Here is a 23,690-nt window from a genome sequence, read left to right on the forward strand (position 1 = left end):
TTACAACACACACCCGCTTCCTCTGTTCTCTGCCGTCGACCGGCGCTTTTCAAGCTAGCTGCCACTCAACCGGAAGACCGAGCAGCAGGTGATCCCAGCCAATCTCAGCCATCCCTATGGTGGGCTAATATACATTCTGCACGGCTATTTTCTGCTTAGACACGTATTGCCGAGCACACGCGTGATAACCTAATAGTACCCTGCTGAGTGCCACATGGCTTTGTGTTATCTGTGGGCGCGCAGATGGTATTGTAAGCTTAGAGCTGTGCTACCTCCATACTGCCACACCTGATAACATTCTGTAGGATTCATACAATTACACCAACACTACCGGTCAAAAGATTTAGAACACCTACTCATTCAAGATTAATTTTTTATTTTTACTATTTTCTACATTGTAGAATAATAGTGAAGACATCACAACTATGAAATAACACATATAGAATCATGTAGTAACCAAAAACGTGTTAAACAAATATATATTTTATATTTGAGATTCTTCAAATATCCACCCTTTGCCTTGATGACAGCTTTTCAAACTCTTTGCATTCTCTCAACCAGCTTCACCTGGAGTTCCCACATATGCTGAGCACTTGTTGGCTGCTTTTCCTTCACTCTGCGGTCCGACTCATCCCAAACCATCTCAATTTGGTTGAGGTCGGGGGATTGTGGAGGCCAGGCCCCACTCATCCCAAACCAGATGGGGTGGCATATCGCTGCATAATTCTGTGGTAGCCATGCTGGTTAAGTGTGCCTTGAATTCTAAATAAATCACAGACAGTGTCACCAGCAAAGTACCCCTACACCATAACACCTCCTCCTCCATGCTTTACGGTTGGAAATACACATGCAGTGATCATCCGTTCATCTACACCACATCTCACAAAGACACCGTGGGCGGTTGGAACCAAAAAGCTCAAATTTGGACTCCAGACCAAAAGACAAATTTCCACCGTTCTAATTTCTATTGCTCGTGTTTCTTGGCCCAAGCAAGTCTCTTCTTCTTATTGGTGTCCTTTAGTACTGGTTTCTTCGCAGCAATTCCACACAATCTCGTCTGAACAGTTGATGTTGATGTGTCTGTTACTTGAGCTCTGTGAAGCATTTATTTGGACTGCAATTTCTGAGGCTGGTAACTCAAATGAACTTATCCTCTGCAGCAGAGGTACCTCTGGCACGATACAACAGGATATAATGTGATGCCTAAGACAAATTTTTACTTGCAGTCATTAGCGGCCGTTAGAATCTATGTTCCTTTTTCCTTCTTCCTTTTTTTGTCGGAATACAACAGGATATAATGAGGACTACATGAAATATGTCTTGCAATTAATGGACATCAAAAAAGGGACTGGCCTTGCAATATATTTAGGTTGTTTGCACTTCTTTTCAATTTTTTTCTTTTTTTCAACTGAGCAGGCTGGGCTGACATGCTTATAGCCTTGCTAGGACTTTCTAAATATGAGCAGGCATGTATAAGATTGTGCTGTTATTATTTATATAAATATGATCTATTATTGTTAAAAAAAAATGTTTTCATGTTATTTGGTTAGTTCTCTTAGGCATCCTCATGGATAATTATATTTCCCTCTGGCCAATGCCGATCGGCGGCCAAGGGTTTGCCTTAGGACGCAAAGGTGCGTCATGAGTCAGGGAGATGGTCTGATGGTTTTAGTGACAACAGACCTAGATATGGGGGGAGGTTTTTGTGGGTGGAATATTAGGACAATTGGTGGTTTACATAGTTGCAGCTACAATACGCTTAACAGTGCAAATTATTATGGTTACAGCTACAGTGAGCGAAAAAAGTATTTGATCCCCTGCTGATTTTGTACGTTTGCCAACTGACAAAGAAATGATAAGTCTATAATTTTAATGGTAGGTTTTTTTGAACAGTGAGAGACAGAATAACAACAAAAAAATCCAGAAAAACGTATGTCACAATGTTATAAATTGATTTGCATTTTGATGAGGGAAATAAGTATTTGACCCCCTCTTAATCAGAAAGATTTCTGGCTCCCAGGTGTCTTTTTATACAGCTAACGAGCTGAGATTAGGAGCACACTCTTAAAGGGAGTGCTCCTAATCTCAGTTTGTTACCTGTATAAAAGACACCTGTCCACAGAAGCAATCAATCAATCAGATTCCAAACTTTCCACCATGGCCAAGACCAAAGAGCTCTCCAAGGATGTCAGGGACACGATTGTAGACCTACACAAGGCTGGAATGGGCTACAAGACCATTGCCAAGCAGCTTGGTGATAAGGTGACAACAGTTGGTGCGATTATTCGCAAATGGAAGAAACACAAAAGAACTGTCAATCTCCCTCGGCCTGGGGCTCCATGCAAGATCTCACCTCATGGAGTTGCAATGATCATGAGAATGGTGAGGAATCAGCCCAGAACTACACGGGAGGATCTTGTCAATGATCTCAAGGCAGCTGGGACCATAGTCACCAAGAAAACAATTGGTAACACACTACGCCGTGAAGGACTGAAATCCTGCAGCGCCCGCAAGGTCCCCCTGCTCAAGAAACCACATATACATGCCCGTCGGAAGTTTGCCAACGAACATCTGAATGATTCAGAGGACACCTGGGTGAAAGTGTTGTGGTCAGATGAGACCAAAATGGAGCTCTTTGGCATCAACTCAACTCGCCGTGTTTGGAGGAGGAGGAATGCTGCCTATGACCCCAAGAACACCATCTCCACCGTCAAACATGGAGGTGGAAACATTATGCTTTGGGGGTGTTTTTCTGCTAAGGGGACAGGACAACTTCACCGCATCAAAGGGACGATGGACGGGGCCATGTACCATCAAATCTTGGGTGAGAACCTCCTTCCCTCAGCCAGGGAATTGAAAATGGGTTGTGGATGGGTATTCCAGCATGACAATGACCCAAAACACACGGCCAAGGCAACAAAGGAGTGGCTCAAGAAGGAGCACATTAAGGTCCTGGAGTGGCCTAGCCAGTCTCCAGACCTTAATCCCATAGAAAATTTGTGGAGGGAGCTGAAGGTTCGAGTTGCCAAATGTCAGCCTCGAAACTTTAATGACTTGAAGAAGAACTGCAAAGAGGAGTGGGACAAAATCCCTCCTGAGATGTGTGCAAACCTGGTGGCCAACTACAAGAAATGTCTGACCTCTGTGATTGCCAACAAGGGTTTTGGCACCAAGTACTAAGTCATGTTTTGCAGAGGGGTCAAATACTTATTTCCCTCATTAAAATGCAAATAAATGTATAACATTTTTGACATGCGTTTTTCTGGATTTTTTGGTTGTTATTCTGTCTCTCACTGTTCAAATAAACCTACCATTAAATAATAGACTGATCATTTCTTTGTCAGTGGGCAAACGTACAAAATCAGCAGGCGATCAAATACTTTTTCCCCTCACTGTACATGGGGCTTTGGTGACAAAACAGATGGCACTGTGATAGACTGCATCCAGTTTGCTGAGTAGAGTTTTGGAGGCTATTTTGTAAATGACATCGCCGAAGTCGAGGATCGGTAGGATAGTCAGTTTTACGAGGGTATGTTTGGCAGCGAGAGTGAAGGAGGCTTTGTTGCGAAATAGGAAGCCGATTCTAGGTTTAATTTTGGATTGGAGATGTTTAATGAGTCTGGAAGGAGAGTTTACAGTCTAGCCAGACACCTAGGTATTTGTAGTTGTCCACATATTCTAAGTCAGAACCGTCCAGAGTAGTGATGCTAGTCGGACGGGTGCAGGAAGCGATCGGTTGAGAAGCATGCATTTAGTTTAACTAGCGTTTAAGAGCAGTTGGAGGCCACGGAAGGAGTGTTGTATGGCATTGAAGCTCATTTGGAGGTTTGTTAACACAGTGTCCAAAGAAGGGCCAGATGTATAAAGAATGGTGTCATATGCGTAGAGGTGGATAAGGGAATCACCCACAGGAAGAACGACATCGTTGTTATATACAGAGCAAAGTGTCGGCCCAAAAATGTAACCCTGTGGTACCCCCATAGAGACTGCCAGCGTTCCGGACAACAGGCCCTCCGATTTGACACACTGAACTCTATCTGAGAAGTAGTTGGTGAACCAGGCGAGGCAGTCATTTGAGAAACCAAGGCTGTTGAGTCTTCTGCTAAGAATACGTGATTGACAGAGTCGAAAGCCTTGGCCAGGTCGATGAAGACGGCTGCACAGTACTGTCTTTTATCGATGGCGGTTATGATATCGTTTAGTACCTTGAGCGTGGATGAGGTCCACCTGTGACCAGCTCGGAAACCAGCGGAAAAGGTACGGTGGGATTCAAAATGGTCAGTGATATGTTTATTAACTTGGCTTTCGAAGACTTTAGAAAGGCAGGGCAAGCTAGATATAGGTCTGTAACAGTTTGGGTCTAGAGTGTCACCCCCTTTGAAGAGGGGGATGACCGCGGCAGCTTTCCAATCTTTAGGGATCTCAGACGATATGAAAGAGCGGTTGAACAGACTGGTAATAGGGGTTGCAACAATGAATTTTAGAAAGAGAGGGTCCAGATTGTCTAGCCCAGCTGATTTGTATGGGTCCAGATTTTGCTGCTATTTCAGAACATCTGCTATCTGGATTTGAGTGAAGGAGAAGCTGGGGAGGCTTGGGCAAGTAGCTGCTGGGGGTGCGGATCTGTTGTCCGGGGTTGGGGGTACCATGTATATATAAAAGCACCATGTATGTAAATAGGTAAAGGTAAAAGGTAAAATGTACGTATATGTAGCAAAAAAGCTGTAAAAAAACATCAATATTTGTCCTCCAAAGAGGGTTAAAATAATGTAAAATTAAAAACTCTGGATCTTTCATTCCTGTGGTGAAATGACCATGTCTTAAGGTAATGATGGACTGTCATTTCTCTTAGCTTATTTGAGCTGTTCTTGCCATAATATGGGCTTGGTCTTTTACCAAACAGGGCTATCTTCTGTATACCCCTTACCTTGGCTCAACTGATTGGCTCAAACGCATTAATAAATTCCACAAATTCACTTTTAAGATGGCACAATAGGTAATTGAAATGCATTCCAGTTGACTACTTCATGAAGCTGCTTGAGAGAATGCCAAGAGTGTGCAAAGCTGTCATCAAGGCAAAGGGTGGCTATTTGAAGAATCTCAAATATAAAATATATTTTGATTTCTTTAACACTTTGTTGGTTAGTACATGATTCCATATGTTATTTCATAGGTTTGATGTCTTCACTATTATTCTACAATGTAGGAAATAGTAAAATAAGGAAAAACCCTTGAATGAGTAGGTGTTCTAAAACTTTTGACCGGTAGTTTAGATCAACACCCCCAGCAGAGGTTAACCTTAACAAGCTATAACAATCTGTGTTACTTTCAGTCCCTTGACATTTACTGGTTTTAACGTTTGTGGGGTTTGATTATTTAGTCTGATAATGATAATCTTGGACAGCGCCGGAGAACATATCGCCACATTTCCTGTACCTCTTAACTCAATTGTTTTACAAAGATTTGCATACGGTGCTCCAACTGCCTCATTGTCCACCACTGTTTCAGTTTGCATATATGACTAGAGGAATGTTGTCCCTGGTAATTCCATCGTCTGACTCTACAGTACATCCCCCTTGAATAGCAAAGGATTGTAGAGTGATAATGGCATTTGCATTACTATAACATCATCCTATCCTTCAAGTAGACTTCTAAAGCACAAAAACACTATAATGTAGCAGAATAATGTAGCTGTGGTTGTTGATGCAATTGAAAGTCATGCTGCCCGTCCGTCAAAATGACAGCTCTGACCACTATCCCGCCCTCAGTAGTCAAAACCCCCTCCGCGTACCACTGTAAAACCAATCAGGTCTGCGACCCTCAGATAGAGACCCACGTGCATGTACGTGCCTAGAACTGCAAATAAAGCCCCTTTTCAATCCAATATCTTGCCAAGGTCCCAAATCCAGCCTGCTATCTCTACATGTAGACAATGAGATGTGTGGATTGCTGTGGTGTGCATCGGTATCGCCGTAACCTTCCTGTGTATCTGTCGGAGCAAGAGATTCATTGAAAAGAAACAAATGATGTGTTAAGCTCGCTATTAATACTGGCATCAACATCATGATTAATTGGATCATCTATTGTGACTAAATCAAGTTTAACATGACCTGTTGCATAATTTAACGCCTTTCCCACAATGCCCTTTGGCGACTCAGAGGAAAATAAAGGCCGCTATGCTACATGGGCACGGAAGGCTTTTTCTATTTAATTAGCCACAACACACACACTCTTTCTCATTCATTATTTATCCCATTTGTATTTACACACAACAGCCTATTAATCATGTACTGTATATTATGCACATACACATGTGTATGCATAGACAGAAATATATTCACCTGATGCACACAAAGTTGGATTTGTAGGTGAGACATACTTCTGACTTGGTTTATTCAATAGTACAATCTCAGGAAATGTATAGAAAAACACTAACCCAGCTACATGCATGCATGTTTTTAGAAATCAGAGACCATTTGCTCCTTTCCTACACGTTGACATCAGACATACCAACAAAGACTTTATTTTTGTCAAACCACATTTGCTTCTTTGTTTGACAGAGCTCGGTGACCTACAAAGATGAATGAAGGCTTACAACTGCTTTTAAAAAACCCACACGAGTACTGCACCGTTGAGTAATGAAACTATGATTTATGTGAGATTGTGGGCTGGCAGGACGAATCAGCTAAAAACAACCGCAGACGGCTTTGTTTTGCTTGTCATCTTCCTTAAACCAATGAATTTATCTAACAACTGTAGGTGACCCGTTGAGTCACTAGTAAACGGCAGCATTGTAATGTCGCGTGGTCATCCCAACACAACATGGGTTAATAAATATTTGTTTGCTGTCAGTGTCATTTGAGCTCATACCTCTATTTATTTGCATAAAAGTATCCCAAAAACATATCCATGTCTTCCATTGGATGTAAAACCTGTCAGCACATTAGCCAATGACACATGGTGATTCTGGTTTGGGATGAACAGAATGCAGCATCACAGCCATGATACCAATCCTTGGGATAAGGTTGTCAAATCAAATGTTATTGGTCACATACACGTGTTTAGCAGATGTTATTGTGGGTGTAGAGAAATTCTTGTGTTTCTAGCTCCAACAGTGCAGTAATATCTAACAGGTAATATCTAACAATTTCACAACAATATGCACAATACACACAAATCTAAAGTAAAGGAATGGAATTATGAATGATATTGTTGTTGGTGTTGTTGGTTTACTTGTATGGAAACCAATATCCATCCAAGCTTCTCATGGCAATCCCGGGACAGTTCTCTTGAGCTGGCTCCAAAGTTTAATTTTCAGGTCTGCTGTTTCAAGATCAGCTTATCAGTATAGACAGGAGGAAGACAAGCTCTGAGCCACAAAATAGAACCAGCTAAATAAATCCATATAGCAGTGTTGATACAGTGTAGGCCATTCAAATAAAGAGCAGTAGCACAGGGAGAAAGTCTATAGCACACTTACCCTTTACATACTGTGTAAGGAACATACTAGATCAAAAACTAGTACTATATTACTGTATTCTACAACCGTGATGTGGATAACAGGTAGACCTACAGTACGTAATATCTGAATGGAACATTGGTGTTCTTGATTCCTCTACTATCAGCTGATATTACTCTCTTGGAAGCAATAGACCCAAATACAGTAGAACTGTAGAAAACATCAGGTAGCATGCTCAGTTCTACCCAAGCCAAGATAAGTGTTTAGGAATTACTGAGACCTCTTCAGCCAACTATTTAACTGTGAGGAACTGCTGAGAGTGAACTCAAACCATACATCAAAACATGGAAGACCACAGGGCTTGAATTCATCTGCATTGTACTAAGTATATGTTGCCCATAATACACAATAGGGGCAAATGTGTTGGAGTGCACTGAGTACAGTACAAAGTACATTTCACAGCATGGGATATATGAATGGAGATGTAGATACAGGTGCTTTGAAACTTTGTTGTTTTCAAATGTTCTCTACTGTCTTTGAAACCCAGACTGAATCACACCGAATCACACTGTGTGATCACGCTTTCCGCAGCCAACGTGAGTAAGACCTTTAAACAGGTCAACATTCACAAGGCCGCTGGGCCAGACGGATTACCAGGAAGTGTACTCCAAGCATGCGCTGACCAACTGGCAAGTGTCTTCACTGACATTTTCAACCTCTCCCTGTCTGAGTCTGTAATACCAACATGTTTCAAGCAGACCACCATAGTCCATGTGCCCAAGAACACTAAGGTAACCTGCCTAAATGACTACTGACCCGTAGCACTCACGCCTGTAGCCATGAAATGCTGGTCATGGCTCACATCAACACCATCATCCCAGAAACCCTAGACCCACTCCAATTTGCATACCGCACCAACAGATCCACTCTCTATTGCACTCCAAACTGCCCTTTCCCACCTGGACAAAAGGAACACCTATGTGAGAGTACTATTCATTGACTACAGCTCAGCGTTCAACACCATAGTGCCCTCATATCTCATCACTATGCCAAAGACCCTGGGACTAAACACCTCCCTTTGCAACTGGATCCTAGACTTCCTGACAGGCCGCCTCCGGGTGGTAAGGGTAGGTAACTACACATCCGCCACGCTGATCCTCAACACGGGGCCCCTCAGGGGTGCGTGCTCAGTCCCCTCCTGTACTCCCTGTTCACTCATGAATGCACGGCCAGGCACAACTCCAACACCATCATTAAGTTTGCTGATGACAATGGTAGGCCTGATCACCGACAGACTATAGGGAGGAGGTCAGAGACCTGACAGTGTGGTGCAAGGACAACAACCAGTCCCTCAACGTGATCGAGACAAAGGAGATGATTGTGAACTACAGGAAAAGGAGGATCGAGCACACCCCCATTCTCATCGACGGGGCTGTAGTGGAGCAGGTTGAGAGCTTCAAGTTCCTTGGCAACCACATCACCAACAAACTAACATGGTCCAAGCACACCAAGACAGTCGTGAAGAGGGCACGACAAAACCTTTTCCCCTTCAGGAGAAAAGATTTGGCATGGGTCCTCAGATCCTCAAAAGGTTCTACAGCTGCACCATCGAGAGCAGCCTGACGGGTTGCATCACTCCCTGGTATGGCAACTGCTTGGCCTCTGACCGCAAGACACTACAGAGGGTAGTGCGTATGGCCCAGTACATCACTGGGGACAAGCTTCCTGCCATCCAGGACCTCTATACCAGGCGGTGTCAGAGGAAGGCCCTAAAAATGGTCAAAGACTCCAGCCACCCTAGTCATACTGTTCTCTCTGCTACCACATGACAAGCGGTACCGGAGCGCCAAGTCTAGGTCCAAGAGGCTTCTAAACATCTTCTACCCCCAAGCCAGAAGACTCCTGAACAGCTAATCAAATGGCTACCCAGACTATTTGCACCCCGCCCCCCCACCCTACGCTGCTACTACTCTTTGTTATCATATATGCATAGCCACTTTAATAACCCTACCTGCTTGTACATAATTACCTCAACTACCTCGACACCGGTGCCCCCGCACATTGACACATTGACTCTGAACCAGTAACACTGTATACAGCCCCGCTATTGTTATTTACTGATGCTCTTTAATTATTTGTTTTTCTTATCTCTTACTTTTTTTGTGTTTTCTTAAAACTGCATTGTTGGTTAAGGGCTTGTAAGTAAGCATTTCATTGTAAGGTCTAAACTTGTATTCAGCGCATGTGACAAATAACATTTGATTTGATTTGATTGTTTCCATTAAATCAAAAGTGAAAGACTGAAATCACTGGGTATATCCAGGCTACTGTCTAGATAGTGGCTATTGGTAACATTCAACTCTGTCAAATCAAAGGAAATCAACTTTTTTTGTCACATGCTTCGTAAACAACATGTGTAGACTAACAGTGAAATGCATACTTACAAGCCCTTTCAACAATGCAGAATACTATAATGATAATGATAATAATAATAGAAAAAAGAGTAAGATACAATAACATATGTACATGTGTAGCCTATGTTTACTGTTCATTATGAAGAAAGCTTATATTTCTATAAGCAACATTTTCCTGCCTTAATCTCTTAGTTCCCCCTCAAGGTTACTGATATCAACCTGGATTTGATAAAAGCTGGATCTGGCTAAGGTAGAGATTAAGTGCTGGGCCGCAAGCCCACCTTTCCTAACCCTTTCTGCACCTAGCCATTGACTCGAACCGTCCGACTCCCACCCTCTCCCTTCTCTAAATGCCACTTAAGCTATTACAAATTTTCTAGCCGAGCACATCGTTGACCAGGGGGGCTGAGGACAGGGTGAGGGCGATGGGGAGAGACACTCAAAATGCCAGCGGGGCACTGTCCGCGCTGTCAATGTCAGCTATATTTTAACAGCCTTTGATGCTTTCATTTGATGCTTTCAAAACCAACTTCAATATATTGCTATACTTTTACTCTTCATAGTATGTCTTAAATCTTTATATTTGTTGCAAAAAAAACAACATTATATTTGATTGTGATAAGTTTCAAATCAGATCCTAACAGACAAAAACAGGGTCCCAACAAACAAGAAACATTATTTGAAATGGGTTTGTCTCAGAACTGAAGTACTGAATCTGTAGTCAAAACATCTAATAATTTACACTGTTGAGCACTAGTTATAAGCAATAGTAAGACAGTAATAGTAACAGTCAGAAGGTAACTGGTAGTCCAACTCACGTGTTCCATCAGCTCCTTGATCATGCCGTTCCACTGGCCCTTGTCGTCCTGCGATCCGTACTTCCCATCAGGCACCAGGCGGATCTCGTAGGTGAAGCCCAGGATGCTGGCCAGCTCCTTGAGCAGGTCGATACAGAATCCCTCGAAACGGTCATTGCCCACCAGCGCCTTGTCAGACTTCTTAAGCATGACATATGGTTCCTCCTGCACAGACACAAAAAATCTAATGGAAACCAGCGTTGAGGTCAGCTTTTTCCATTTGTTCTTCGGCACACGCACCTAATTGAGGCAAAGTGATCTGGGCTGATAAGTCGTTGTTCCGTCTAACAGGGAACGACAGGGAGACTCCGGTCCAATGTCTGGTTAGCTACACTGTATGTTTAAATATGAACGAGTGCAATGGTTTTTCCACTTTTACTTTTTCCACATTTTGTTACATTACAGGCTTATACTAAAATGGATTAAATAAATACTTTTCCTCCTCAATCTACACACAATACCCCAATATGACAAAGCAAAAACAGTTTTTGGTATTACTGATAATGAATACCCTATTTACAAAAGTATTCAGACTTTTGTATTCAAAAACTAAGCCATGAGGGCAAAGGAATTGTCTGTAGAGTTCCCGAGACAGGATTGTGTCGAGGCACAGATCTGGGGACGGACACCAAAACATTTCTGCAGCATTGAAGGTCCCTACGAACAAAGTGGCCTCCATCATTCTTAAATGGAAGAAGTCTGGATGCAGCAAGACTCCTAGAGCTGAGCAATTGGGGGAGAAGGGCCTTGGTTAGGGAGGTAACCAACAACCCCATGGTCACTCTGAAGGAGCTCCAGAGTTCTGTGGAGATGGGAGAATCTTCCAGAAGGACAACCATCTCTACAGCACTCCACCAATCAGGCCTTTGTGGTAGAGTGGCCAGACGGAAGAAACTCTGCAGTAAAAGGCACATGACAGCCAGTTTGAGTTTGCCAAAAGGCACCTAAAGACTCTCAGACCATGAGAAACAAGATTCTCTGGTCTGATGAAGCCAAGATTGAACTCTTTGTGTTACGTCTGGAGGAAACCTGGCACCATCCCTACAGTGAAGCATGGTGGTGGCAGCATCATGCTGCGGGGACTCTTTTCAGCGGCATGGACTGAGAAACTAGTCAGGTTTGAGGGAAAGAGCGAAGTACAGAGAGATCCTTGATGAAAACCTGCTCCAGATCGCTCAAGACCTCAGACTGGGGCGAAGGTTCACCTTCTAACAGGACAACGACCCTAGGCACACAGCCAAGACAACACAGGAGTGGCTTCGGGACAAGTCTCTGAATGTCCTTGAGTGGCCCAGCCAGAGCCCGGACTTGAACCCAATCAAACATCTCTGGAGAGACCTGAAAATAGCTGTGCAGCGATGCTCCCATCCAACCTGATAGAGCTTGAGAGAATCTGCAGAGAAGAATGGGAGAAACTTTCCAAATACAGGTGTGCCAAGCTTGTAGCATCATACCGAAGAAGACTCGAGGCTGTAGTCGCTGCCAAAGTTGATTCAACAAAGTACTGAATAAAGGGTCTAAATACTTATGCAAATGTCACATTTCAGCTTTTTATTGTTAATAACTTAGCTAACAAAAAAAAACAAGTTTTTGCTCTGTCAATATGGGGTATTGTGTTTAGATTGATGAGGGAAAAAAAACATTAAATCCATTTTAGAATAAGGCTGTAATATAACAAAATGTGGAAAAAAATCAAGGGGTCTGAATACTTTCCGAATGCACTGTGTGTCGACAGGAAAATCTAACTGATTTAAGTGATGGCTATGCTGTGCAATCGGAGAAATGTACAGCATGCAATAGGAAGTCTTGTTGATTTTCAATAGATGGTGAATCTAGGCACTCTAAAATAGTCTCTGCAGCCAGCTAAACTTCCCTGGCCGTTCCCCCTCCCACATCCCTGCCCACTGCCCCTTGTAGACATTGTATAGTACTGCGCAATGCAGTTTATGGTCAGAGAGCCAGCGATCTTTACTGCCCTGTAAAATTCTCCCTGGCTCCTCATAATATCAGGTTGAATAAAAGCTTGATTAGGAACAGAATTCTTCAATGAAATGAAACATGCCTGAAATGTTGTCTCCATCGTCACTGGTCTCAGAGTAACCAAGGTGATGCCTATTGCCTGCATGAACAATGGCTAAACTCTCAAAGAAAGGATGGCGGATGGCTCGATATTTCCCTTTATTTAGTGTCTCCCACTATCTGTCTGCAATATAGGGCCCATACATATCCCACTGTGCATTTTTTAAAGACATGGTGGTCCACTTCCTCATGGGCTATTTATTGCTTCCGATGGCCAGACATACAATTCATGAAGTCTGTTCATAAGCAGAGTAATTGATTCCCCAGTGAAGGTGACCTCTGCTTTTGTATTCTCATCGGCCACGTCTTTGTGTGACACAAAGCTGCTAGAAAAGCCGTTAATAAAGAGGAGGAAATAACCAGTCATAACACGGTTTACCACTCGGTCGGAAAAATGCATGCTTCACAGGATGGGGTTAGCTATGCTTATGGTGGCAAAGGGTATGATGTACACTCCCCTTTAAAAGTTTGAGGTCACTTAGAAATGTCTTTGTTTTTGAAAGAAATGCACTTTTTTTGTCCATTAAAATAACATCAAATTGATCAGAAATACAATGTAGACATTGTTCATGAGTATTGTAGCTGGAAACGGCAGATTTTTTATGGAATATCTACATAGGCGTACAGAGGCCCATTATCAGCAACCATCACTCCGCTGTTCCAATGGCACGTTGTGTTAGCTAATCCAAGTTTATCATTTTAAAAGGCTAATTGATCATTAGAAAACCCTTTTGCAATTATGTTAGCACACCTGAAAACTGTTGTCCTGATTAAAGAAGCAATAAAACTGTCATTCTTTAGACAAGTTGAGTATCTGTAGCATCAGCATTTGTGAGTTCGATTACAGGCTCAAAATGGCCAGAAACAAAGACATTTCTTCTGAAACTCATTGGTTTATTCTTGTTCTGAGAAATTAATGCTTTTCCATGTGAGAAATTGCCAAGAAACTGAAGATCTCGTACAACGCTGTGTACTACTCCCTTCACAGAACAGCACAAACTGGCTCTAACCAGAATAGAAAGAGGAGTGGGAGGTCCCGGTGCACAACTGAGCAAGATTTCATTAAATAGTACCCGCAAAACACCAGTCTCAATGTGAAAAGTGAAGAGGCGACTCCGGGATGCTGGCCTTCTAGGCAGAGTTGCAAAGAAAAAGCCATATCTCAGACTGGCAAATAAAAAGAAAAGATTAAGATGGGGAAAAAGAACACAGACACTGGACAGAGGAACTCTGCCTAGAAGGCCAGCATCCCGGAGTCACCTTTTCAATGTTGACGTTGAAACTGGTGTTTTGCGGGTACTATTTCATGAAGCTGCCAGTTGAGGACTTGTGAGGCATCTGTTTCTCAAACTAGACACACTAATGTACTTGTCCTCTTGCTCAGTTGTGCACCGGGGCCTCCCACTCCTCTTTCTATTCTGGTTAGGGCCAGTTTGTGCTGTTCTGTGAAGGGAGTAGGGTCACAGCGTTGTACGAGATCTTCAGTTTCTTGGCAATGTCTCGCATGGAATAGCCTTCATTTCTCAGAACAAGAATAGACTGATGAGTTTCAGAAGAAAGTTATTTGTTTCTGGCCATCCAGATACTCAACTTGTCTAAAGAATTACAGTTTTATTGCTTCTTTAATCAGAACAACAGTTTCCAGCTACAATAGTAATTTACAACATTAACAATGTCTACACTGTATTTCTGATCAGTTTGATGTTATTTTAACGGACAAAAAAATGTGCTTTTCTTTCAACAACAAAGACATTTCTAAGTGACCCCAAACTTTTGAACAGTAGTGTATATTATAACAATGCTGTGACAAAATATGTAAATCACTATTGTTTCAAATCATGTTGCCTTGATGGTAAATGCCTTGATGGGTATGTCTTGGTGGAAGAATCAAAACACGTCTAACAGGTTTAACACATCCTAGTCTGACACTTAACAGATGTCCTTTTTTTACACCCAAAATACCATCTCAGGGACAGACAAATAGATGTAAAGTAAATAATTGTTTGCAATCCTAATATGTAGCTAGTTGGCCGTTTGCAATTAGGACGTTACCTTTAAATAAATGATAACCAAGGAATACTTGATTATAATGCATTTAGATAGAAAGCAAGAGCTTAGTGGAGAACTTTGTTCAAGTTGTCCAATTATCTTGATCAAAAAGTTTGCGTGTTGAGGGGGAAAGAAAAAAGTCATTACCATCTGTTTCTAGCCTTCCCAACTCTTTAAATTCCCCAAGGTTTGGACTCAAATCAAAGTGTTTAAACCAGTTTCACACTCTCTAGCGCAGCATGGGTGTACATAAGAGAACGGGGAAGGAGATATGCAGACACAGTTACAGGCAATGGAGTGAAAACAATTAATGTGAGAGCTGGAAAATGCATTAAATATCTTAATCTCTTCGTAGAATGCGAGAAGTTATCACCATAAAACTGTCAGACGTCTTATTCGCGGATCGCTGAGATCAGTTTGATGCAATGTCATTAAGCTCAGAATGGATAAAAAACACAGACACTGATATTAGTGCTGCTGATGCTCTATTCTCAACGTGCTTTTACAATCTAAAAGTGTTGATTCCTAAAATACTCCTAAACCATCACACACTATCAAAGGATGCAGGTGATCCATGCAAATGGCTGGTTTGGACCTAAACCCTACTCCTGGATTGAAAACCATGTCCAATGGGGAATTTCCATTGGAAATGTTTTTTAGTCCATGAATAGGCTTAATCTGGCTCAAAGAAACGGACCCTAAATCTTATTATTTTGTGTATATATTTTTGGCTGCAGCTTTAAACACCACCTGTTTTATGGTTCTATTTCTTGTCTTTGTGATTGAAGTTGCTACTCCCCATGGTTGGCACCAGAAGGCACTGATTATATCTCTTCTAAACCTCACTCGGTCATAATTACAGCCTTGCGCTTCAATCCAGACTTAATGAGAGTGTTTATAATTGTTGATAACTTGTGTGTCCGTCCAGAATAAGCTCGTGGGGATGTTCATTGTCAGCACCTCGGTGATAGCTCCACAAAGACCCTCTAACCTCCCAGTTCACAGGCTTATATATACACAATTGACGATCTGCAAATGAATGTGGAAAGCTGGTGGGAGAGAACACCTGTTTATTTCCTAACATGTAATTAGTAGATATTTTATAGACTGGTCCATTGTGGCTCCCTGTCTTGTTCTCTATGGGCTCCTTGCATTGCAAGTGCCTCACATCCCCATGGTGATCTTAACATGACATAATGATGATCGACAGTACATCCTTTGACAATCCAAGCTGGATTCAGATTGGCGAGGTAAATTCAAGGTGGTGTTCAATTAATTGACTGTGATTAATTTGACAGATATCTCCCATTTCCCAGTCTGAGTGGTGGTAGCGGAGAGAGCCTCAATGCCAAACATGTTTTTTCAACCTTCTAACATGGACTTTGTTTAAAGGATATGTTATTTTTCCAAATGTAAATTATACATACAGTGCCTTGCAAAAGCGTTGTTCCTATTTTGTTGCATTACAACCTGGAATTTAAATGGATATTTATTTGGATTTCATGTAATGGACACACACAAAATAGTTCAAATTGGTGAAGTGAAATGAAAAAAATTACTTTGTTTAACAAATTCAAAAAAATGTAAAACGGAAAAGTGGTGCATGCATATGTATTCACCCCCTTTGCTATGAAGCCCCTAAATAAGATCTGGTGCATCCAATTACCTTCAGAAATCACATACTTAGTTAAATAAAGTCCACCTGTGTGCAATCTAAGTGTCCCATGATCTGTCACATTATCTCAGTATATATACACCTGTTCTGAAAGGCCCCAGAGTCTGCAACACCACCAAGCAAGAGGCACCACCAAGCAAGCGACACCATGAAGACCAAGGAGCTCTCCAAACAGGTCAGGGATAAAGTTGTGAAGAAGTACAGATCATGGTTGGGTTATAAAATATTTTCAGAAACTTTGAACATCCTACGGAGTCCCATTAAATCCATTATTAAAAAATGGAAAGAATATGGCACCACAACAAACCTGCCAAGAGAGGGCTGCCCACCAAAACTCACGGATCAGGCAAGGAGGGCATTAATCAGAGAGGCAACAAAGAGACCAAAGATAACCCTGAAGGAGCTGCAAAGCTCCACACCAGAGATTGGAGTATCTGTCCATAGGACCACTTTAAACCATACACTCCACAGAGCTGGGCTTTACGGAAGGGTGGTTAGAAAAAAAGCCATTGCTTAAAGAAAGAAATAAGCAAACAGGTTTGGTGTTCACCAAAAGGCATGTGGGAGACTCCCCAAACATATGGAAGAAGGTACTCTGGTCAGATAAAACTAAAATAGATTTTTTTTGCCATCAAGGAAAAGGCTATGTCTTCCGCAAACCCAACACCTCTCATCACCCCGAAAATACCATCCCCACAGTGAAGCATGGTGGTGGCAGCATCATGCTGTGGGGATGTTTTTCATCGGCAGGGACGGGGAAACTGGTCAGAATTGAATGAATGATGGATGGCTCTAAAAAAAGGGAAATTATTGAGGGAAACCTGTTTGTCTTTCAGAGATTTGAGACCTTCCTGCAGGACAATGGCCTAAGCATAGTGCTAAAGCAACACTCCAGTGGTTTAAGGAGAAACATTTAAATGTCTTGGAATGGCCTAGTCAAAGCCCAGACCTCAATCCAATTGAGAATCTGTGGTATGACTTAAAGATTGCTGTACCCCAGCGGAACTCATCCATTTTGAAGGAGCTGGAGCAGTTTTGCCTTGGAAAATGGGCAAAAATCCCAGTGGCTCGATGAGCCAAGCTTACATAGACATACCCCAAGAGACTTTCAGCTGTAATTGCTGCAAAAGGTGGCTCTACAAAGTATTGACTTTGGGGGGGGGTGAATAGTTATGCACGCTTAAGTTTTCTTTTTTTTTGTCTTCTTGTTTGTTTCTCAAGAAAACATATTTTGCATCTTCAAAGTGGTAGGCATGTTGTGTAAATCAAATGATACAATCCCCCCCCAAAATCTATTTTAATTCCAGGTGTAAGTCAACAAAATATGAAAAATGCCAAGGGGGTGAATACTTTCGCAAGGGAAAATTGGTTTCTCAGCCAATCCCTGTAAAATATTGAATGATATGACACTGATATATAAAGTACCATCCCCTAAGGTAATGTTTTGAGTAGCTTGTCAAGCAGAAAAGCTCAAATCTTGAGAACCAAGAGAGAGACAGACAGACATACAGATGAGGTAGAGAGAGAGACATGCAGACAGACAGAGAGACAGAGAGAGAGAGAGAGAGAGAGAGAGAGAGAGAGAGAGAGACAAGCAAGCAGGCAGGCAGAGTAGAGATAGCGAGAGAGACAGGCAGGGTAGAGACAGACAGACAGACAGGGTAGAGAGACAGACAGACAGGGTAGAGAGAGAGAGAGAGAGAGACAGGGCATCTTTCAGGGCATCTTTCAGGGCAAGGTGTCTTTCACGAAGGGCTGATCAAAGTCAGCTGACCTACCAGGATGGTGGTGATGACCAGGGAACGGTTGGCCAGCGAGTCTGTGATGTTCAACCCTTTCCGCTTGGGGACCTCGGTGATGTTGAGACCTCCGGACGCACTCCACTTCCCCACCTGCGGGAAGATGAAAAGCGTGTAAGAGCTCGACTTCACCTCTCTACTGTGGCAACTCGTGACCCTGACTTCCCACAAGCTCACCTTGCTGCATTAGCGCCCACCGGGATACATTTCCATTAGCTGATTGGCTGTGTCACCTCTGGACACACTATACGCCATGAGGTTATTGGGAGAGTTTGTGCAAAGAGGAAGTGGTGGGATGTGGAGGCAGGCTCTAAATGAATTGACATTGTAGGAGAGAAGTCTAAGAAATCAAATCGTTCTGTTTGGAATGATGAAATTATGATGGCTATGTTTCACTTCATCCTGGTGTTATGGTTTGGAACATAAATAACATGCAAAAATTTGAATTTTGTCTTGTATGTAATCGAATTTAAACAATACAATTCAGTAGTAGTCTCTAAGATTAACACGAAAACATTTTGGTGTCTTCCGCAACTTTTCAGTATCAAAAGATGTCAGATTCTCCAAACTGTCACCTGTCACCCCCTATGTTGGCCTTGTTCTAAAAATACCAATACCTTGTGAATATCATAGCTTATGAATTGTTGAAATGAAGAGGGAGCACAGCCTTGTCGAACTCCTACAACAAACATTCTTTCCACTTGCAACTCTTCTCTGATAACAGACACAATAGGTAATTGGAGCACTTTTCTGAATGCAGGAAAAGAGGATAGGTTGTTAGTTCCTGTGTAGTATGTGTGTGAGCAACGTGGAGAAAAAGTGGGAGAGCAATCAAATTTAATTTCTTGATCAATGTCTTCCATTTAAACTTCCATTTAGGATTCATAATCTCATACTTTCGCTGGTTAAAACACATACAGAAACCAGAGCATTAAAAATTGCAAACTAGATAAGCATCCTAGCGTGATTATCATATGGTTATTTCAGGTCTGGTATCTTTGCAGTTTTGTGCCCTTAGGAATGTAGCAAAACACAAATCCTACAATTCATTTTGAAAAGAAAGCCCAGCATGAGGTTGTCGGAAATGGAAATATAAAAGCTTGATAATGTTGGCAGAGAAGTTCTGCTCTGAGTAATCTAACTACGATAAATATAAAAAGATCAGAGCAAATAAAAGGAGTTGCACTTGAGTAGCGCCTTCCGGGCAAAAAAGCTCCTTCCATACTATTGTGACGACTCTGGAACATATCATTACCATAAAATAGTCAGTCCTGTAGGCTGTCGGTAACGACCTAATTTTGCATGTCGACTTCGCAGTCTCTCGCTTTCCCTACTCTCCTCCTCGCCATTCTCCTCTCTTTCTCCTTCTGCGTAACTACCAAAGTGCCATTTAATATTCACAGGGCTGGCTGGCACTCGAGGTGGATCCGTTTAAAGGTACACAAACACGCTGCATCGCAGCCAGTGTAAAAAACACCTGATAAAGTCCTTCTGTCTGGTCCACTGAGGAGCGTATGCTCGAATTTAAAAAGCATATTAGTTAAAGGTTGTGTGAAACAGCCCCCCCAAAAAAGACTAGGCAACTGAAGAGAAGAGCTGCTTTAAAAAATAGCAATGTCTTCCACTCTGCATTCCAGCAAAATCTTACTAATTGTGTCCAATTAACTCAATTCATTAAATGTGCATATCCAATGAAGTAATTCAAAAGTTATTTACCGGTGCAACTACAGGGAGAAGAGAGCTTTCTGCCTTTTTTTCTTCCCTCTTTTATATTCATGTCAGTGAATTTTCCACTCTGACTGGAAACCTCTCCTAATTCCAGTATGAGCTCAAACTGGGGCTAATATTCAATTAGGGCAGATTAGGCAAAAAAGTCTCGAACAGTTAGCTAAAGCCGATTCCACAGATATATTCACTGAGTATTGTGGGATACGTAACATGCTTGAGACCAGGGATGGAGAAAAACACACAGTAGGCCTATACAGCTATCCACACATCATTTTTGTGTCTGTCATGCTGGTTTTAGCACACGAGTCAGTCTCAGAGATGTGCAAACACAGCAGTAGACCCAGCACAGCAGAAGAATGAGATACGGAAATAGTTTGGCGCATTGTGGTTGTTCCAGCCTGGAGCTGCAGTGATATTCTGAGCTGACATGTCCTAGCTATTATACAGGCTCATACAGGCTCTGCCATACGGGAGCACTTGAGGAAGTCATAATGGCACTTATCTCGAGTTTATGTTTCCATAACGTATGACAAACCCATATCACCACAAAGCAGTTATAGTCCGCAGGGTGCTACTCTGCCTTTTAAAATAACACAGGAAGTTATTATTCTCCTTCTTCATTACCAACTTCTGACTTCCTTTGGTGGGTAAAACAGTAAGGTTTATACACCTCATTAGCAAACAGCATTTTGGGCAACAACTTGAATTACCATTAGAGACTTGCAATTAACACTTTGTCTTCCCTCATCCAATTTGCTTTATGATCCATTAACTTCTGCTTATGTTTGAACAGCCCATTGGCTTCCTTGTTAGGAGGTAAATTATACTGTCAAATGGAGACCGTTGTGCATTATTCGTTCCATATTAAAGAAGAAAACTGGAACGGATTTCAGATTTTCACTCTAGACGATTTAACAGGGGATATGCAAAACAAATGTTATGAAAACGCGAGAGAGAGAGTATAGTGTATTGTGGAGGGTATAAATAAACCTGTGTGTGTGTAAAATCACCCCGTTGAAAATAAGCATGTATTTTACATTTCCATTCATATGCTATGTCCTCAGATTGATTGAAAACCTGAACTATTAGGTAACACTATACTTCTTTAACCTGTTATGGATAGGGGGCAGTATTTTCACGGCCGGATAAAAAACGTACCCGATTTAATCTGATTATTACTCCTGGCCAGAAACTAGAATATGCATATAGTTATTAGCTTTGGATAGAAAACACTCCAAAGTTTCTAAAACTGTTTGAATGGTGTCTGTGAGTATAACAGAACTCATTTGGCAGGCCAAAGCCTGAGAAGATTCTGTACAGGAAGTACCCTGTCTGACCATTTCTTGGCCTTCTTGATCATCTCTATCCAAAACAGGGGATCTCTGCTGTAACGTGACACTTCCTACGGCTCCCATAGGCTCTCAGAAGGCGGCAAAAAGCTGAATGGTGGCTTTGCAGGCCCTGGCTGAAAAACACTAGCGCATTTAGATAGTGGTTGATCAGAGAACAGAGACTGGAGGCGCGTGCACGAGGCGACACCATGTTTTTATTCTTTAGTCTTTGAACGAAAACAACGACTCCCGGTCGGGAATATTATCGCTTTTTTACGAGAAAAATAGCATAAAAATTGATTTTAAACAGCGGTTGACATGCTTCGAAGTATGGTAATGTAATATTTGGAAATATTTTGTCACGAAACGCATCGGGCGCGGAACCCTTCGTCACCCTTGGATAGTGTCTTGAACGCACGAACAAAACGCCGCTATTTGGATATAACTATGGATTATTTTGAACCAAACCATCATTTGTTATTGAAGTAGAAGTCCTGGGAGTGCATTCTGACGAAGAACAGCAAAGGTAATCCAATTTTTCTTATAGTAAATCTGAGTTTGGTGAGGGTCAAACTTGGTGGGTGTCAAAATAGCTAGCCTGTGATGGCGAGCTATCTACTCAGAATATTGCAAAATGTGCTTTCACCGAAAAGCTATTTTAAAATCGGACACCTCGATTGCGTAAAGGAGTTCAGTATCTATAATTCTTAAAATAATTGTTATGTTTTTTGTGAACGTTTATCGTGAGTAATTTAGTAAATTCACCGGAAGTGTTCGGTGGGAATGCTAGTTCTGAACGTCACATGCTAATGTAAAAAGCTGGTTTTTGATATAAATATGAACTTGATTGAACAAAACATGCATGTATTGTATAACATAATGTCCTAGGCGTGTCATCTGATGAAGATCATCAAAGGTTAGTGCTGCATTTAGCTGTGGTTTTGTTTTTTGTGACATTATATGCTAGCTTGAAAAATGGGTGTGTGATTATTTCTGGCTGGGTACTCTGCTGACATAATGTAATGTTTTGCTTTCGCTGTAAAGCCTTTTTGAAATAGGACAGTGTGGTTAGATAAAGGAGAGTCTTGTCTTTAAAATGGTGTAAAATAGTCATATGTTTGAAAAATTGAAGTTTGGGGATTTTTGAGGAATTTGTAATTCGCGCCACGCCTATCATTGGATATTGGAGCAGGTGTTCCGCTAGCGGAACGTCTAGATGTAAGTTAAGGTGTGGTTAGTTTGATAGTTGAAGTCATTGTGGTCAGAATGAGGTGTGTTACCTTCTCCAGGCCCTCTTCCTTCAGGCTGATGATGTCCAGGTCAAAGTCTGTGCGGAGGCCACTGGTCCTGTTGAACGACAGCCTCCCAGTCAGGCCTTCCCAGTGAGACTGCAGAGAAACACACACGACCACACATTAACGCTCATTCATTAAAGCATGTGAACATGTACACGTAAAAACAAACACCATGGCGAAAAGGCACACATACAAACACACACACACACACACACACACACACACACACACACACACACACACACACACACACACACACACACACACACACACACACGCACACACACGCACACACACACACAAAATCACAAACACACACTCGGCTGAATTTCCTTTTTAATGACATTTCGCATCCCAACGCCTCAGACACATTTTCCCCCAGACCACAGTGTTAATTAAAGACCATCTCCTTCGCTTGATTCCACACAAGGGAGAAAAAAACACATAACTGCTCATCATTATGATCGACTGATATGACCCCCCCCCCCCCGACCAGAGCCCTCCTCCTGTTTCTCCATGCTCACAGAGAGGTGTCTGTTACCCCTGGCAATGATGGAGCTACTGATGGAGCTATGGAGCAAACACATTCCCCTCACTTATACTCCGGTCTCTGGCCTTGTGAAGGTCGGTACACTTATTATGAACAGAGTGCACAGAAGGGCGCACCAGTTTCCCTTTTCAGTATAAATAGGACACAATGACTCACTGAGTTTCCCATCTGTAAATAGGTTATGAATACAGGGAATTTAGCTGGAGAGATTACATTAACACAGCTTTGAGTAATTCATTACTTTGAGACACTATTCATGAATAAGAGATTTATCCAGATAACATTGCTTTTGTCTGTAAGATGTATGTGCCATGATTACACAATGTTTCTTTCCTCTCCAAATGTAAATGCATTTGTCAAATGGATTCAGAGACCAACAGTACGGCATCCAAAATGTCCTAATATGGATTCCTCACACAAGCTCAAACATCAACATCAAATGAAAACAAAACGC

General features: G+C 42.0%; 1 protein-coding gene across 1 annotated transcript in view; it reads right to left on the reverse strand.

Moving 5' to 3' along the window:
• Window positions 1-23,690, reverse strand: part of LOC106583195 (glutamate receptor ionotropic, kainate 3) — a 126,793-nt gene that overhangs the window by 25,234 nt on the left and 77,869 nt on the right. Inside the window, exons 8-10 of the mRNA XM_014167105.2 lie at window positions 22,672-22,779; window positions 18,312-18,425; window positions 10,692-10,895 (exon numbers count right to left, since the gene is read on the reverse strand). Coding sequence (XP_014022580.1) covers window positions 10,692-10,895; window positions 18,312-18,425; window positions 22,672-22,779 — 426 coding nt within the window. The remainder of the gene's footprint in view (window positions 1-10,691; window positions 10,896-18,311; window positions 18,426-22,671; window positions 22,780-23,690) is intronic.

This window comes from Salmo salar, chromosome ssa02 (genome assembly GCF_905237065.1).
Source record: "Salmo salar chromosome ssa02, Ssal_v3.1, whole genome shotgun sequence".
NCBI lineage: Eukaryota > Metazoa > Chordata > Actinopteri > Salmoniformes > Salmonidae > Salmo > Salmo salar.